Here is a 3034-nt window from a genome sequence, read left to right as displayed (position 1 = left end):
ATCCAGCTCTACAATGACGGTTTCGAAAAGTTTGTGCAAGCTATCGTTTGTCCGTTACCGCTCTTTAAACGCGAAGGTGTAGAAGAAAAATGGCTTAAATTCTTTCTATAAACCACAAGTAGACATCTATCTCAGTCCATTTGTACAGGTCTTTATAGACAAAAATAAACGTGTAGCCTCGGGTGTAGGACAGGTAGGTGAATGGGTTAGACAGCCGCCTTACGTGTAGAAGTTGTGGGTTCAATTCCAGTTCGTGATAACTATTTTTTTCGATTTGGGGCACCTTTTCAGTACACCTTTTTTTCGTTCAGGTACCTTTTCAGTGCACCTTTTAGTCACTCTGGGTACCTTTTGAACTATTGGCCATTGGAGTTTATTACGTAATTCTTAAATATAATTTGCACAATGCTATTCACTTGACATCATCATTCGAATACATTGGAAGCAGTAAGCTTCCACATTCGAAAACACGTATAACCCTGATCGTCAGTACATATATCTTCATGGAGTTTCAACTTGATGCAAGAAAAAACCAGAAACACGCGAATGTCTAAATGCAGTCTTCAAACCATGGATCAGGGAAGCCCCATGCTAAGCTGGCAGCCATAAGGCAAGTAGTAGTATAACCTTAGGTGTCACTAAATATTCATTCTTATTTACATGTCTATTTTTTTATTAAATTAAGTATATCATTGACAATTATGCACTATCAGTATTTGCAAATTAAATTACAACAAAGTATGTGATTGTTTTGTTTATGGTGAAGTTTATGGTCTGCTAATGCTCTGGATGATTTCATCACTGCTGTAGTAAGTGGCAGTAAAAGGCCTTGCAGTAAGAAGTACAAAGGGCCTGTTTACAGCAGCTTCTGCTATTTCTTCCAAAACAATAGTGAACGCTTTCAGTGTAACTCTTTTGTCACCACTTTTCACCATCAGCTGAGCAACCACTTCAGACTCACATTCCTCCATGCATTGTGCTGTGCTACATTTCCTACAAGTATCGTAATCATCGCTGCTGTCAATTTTCGCATTGCACTTGATGCTTTTCAAATAAGCTTCAAGTGACACCACTCCAATTACTTTAGCATTCTCAATGATACATGGGAAAAGATCTTGAGCTTCTTCACCAACATCCGAGCCAACATCTACATCCTCAATTTCAGTGATAACAGTATTGCCCTGGACTGACAAGTACTTTTGTCCACGATATTCTTTGACAGACACCTTTTCAAATCGATAGGACTTGATAGCAGCAACTTTTTTCATGTCATCTTCCCAAAAGTTTATTTTGACAACACCACTTTGGTCAGCCACAATGACATTCTGTAGCATTTTACCACTGGATGTACATACAGGCTCATCCACTTGCAGGACTTTGACTTCACAGTTAATTTTATTGTACTCTGGTACATCGTTCAGCTCACTTAGTGGCGTTATTGTAACATCTTCTTTCTCCAGGCCAACATTAAAAGTTTTATCAGTTTTCTCAACAGTTGTTCCTTTGCCAACTAACACCTATCACAGAACAAGGAGTATTATCTGTAATACATACTAACTCTACATATTTACCTCATAATCATTGCTGTAGCGTGCCTTCTTTACTTGGCAGTTAGTCAGCACAACTGCATTCCCCATCTCTTCACTAAGTCTCTTTCTAATGGCTCCATCAAAACCATAAAGCCGCACTCTTCGATTGTCATCCAGTATCTCTCCATGAAAATATGATGCCCCCCTTCCCTTTTTCATAGGAGAGACATCTCCCAAAACTCCAGTTATTTGAGCATCTAATGATTCATTCACAATACTGCTCACAACAATTTCTTTCGATGCCATCTCTGTGTCTTTACCAATAAAAATGTACACTACAACAGCTACGCTGCCTTTTATAGTGCAAAACTAGCTATGCTGGAGAACTGGTGGAATTTCTACAACATCCTATTGTTGTTGACAAGTGTACTACATGAGAAAGTACCACCCATAGGGATAACTGGAACATCCTATTGTTAAAGTGTGTGTGTATGTGTGTGTGTAAACAACCCATGACCAGTGGCCAGAAGTGTCAGAAAGTAAAGCCTATCATCCATGTAGAGTACTAAGGTATTGCTCCGACTTCCAATGTTACAAATTGTACTGTATGATAGTAAATGTAACATCTCCAACTGCATACATACTATATAGGGTTGCATTCATACTCTAGCGTATGTTTTCAAACTCCTTTGCCTACGGTAATGATATGATCATAACTATCACATAATTACAAAGTCTTTAAGTAACATTATTCATTTGCCAGTTTGTTGACACTAATGCCTATACTAAGCAATGCCAAAGATCAGAAGTTCTATATAATACTATATGATAAGTTGTACATACTAGCTATAAAAGTTCTAATGCAAATGACTTCAGGAATTCAAATCCACTTTCCAATTGTACACTGCATATTACCAAGAGCTTCCATTATTTACTCTTGATATTACTTATCAAGACACACGATAGTGTGTCGTGCGGCCCAAGAAGCCGGCTCGCCACACCGTGAGTATATTGACAGGAAGAAAGAAAACGTCATTTTCACACTTTTGTATCTCAGTGATAGCTTATCCGATTGAAACCAAATTTGCTGCAGAGTTGCCCGCCAGCTAGGGGAGTCTACATTCCAAATTTGAAGGAAATCGCTCAAGCCATTTCCGAGATATGAGCGGCCAAAGTTAGGTTTTTTTTTCTTCGTTTTTTTTCTTTCTTCTTCTTCGTCTTTTCGCACACTTGCAAAAATTGCTATAACAAGCAAACGCGTGCTCCGATCGCCTTGAAATTTGGCACACAGAAAGGGAGTCCAAAGGCGCATCCTAGCATCAAATTTGGTGCAAATCCGATGAATGGTTCAGGCGTTATGACCGATTATTCGCGTAAAACAAGATCGATTTGTTGTCACGCCTACAGGGTAAACCGCTTCATGGAATGAGCTGAAAATTGCTATGTAGATGGAGTAACCATCGTAGGAGTGCCTTTTGGTGGTTTGAAAGGAATCGAGATTAAGA

The 3034-nt window shown here is 38.9% G+C and overlaps 1 protein-coding gene across 1 annotated transcript; it reads right to left on the bottom strand.

Moving 5' to 3' along the window:
• Positions 1 to 640: 640 nt before the first annotated feature.
• On the bottom strand, positions 641 to 2088 carry LOC136258516 (uncharacterized). The gene is made up of 2 exons (XM_066051832.1): positions 1572 to 2088; positions 641 to 1517 (listed from the first exon to the last, which is right to left on the bottom strand). Exons 1-2 carry the CDS (start codon positions 1833 to 1835, stop codon positions 768 to 770), a joined length of 1014 nt encoding a protein of 337 aa, XP_065907904.1. The 5' UTR covers positions 1836 to 2088; the 3' UTR covers positions 641 to 767.
• Between the last annotated feature and the right edge of the window lie 946 nt (positions 2089 to 3034).

Source organism: Dysidea avara, chromosome 6 (genome assembly GCF_963678975.1).
Source record: "Dysidea avara chromosome 6, odDysAvar1.4, whole genome shotgun sequence".
Classification (NCBI taxonomy): domain Eukaryota; kingdom Metazoa; phylum Porifera; class Demospongiae; order Dictyoceratida; family Dysideidae; genus Dysidea; species Dysidea avara.
Note: the sequence above shows the minus strand (reverse complement) of the source record. Positions and strands in the feature narration are given on the sequence as shown.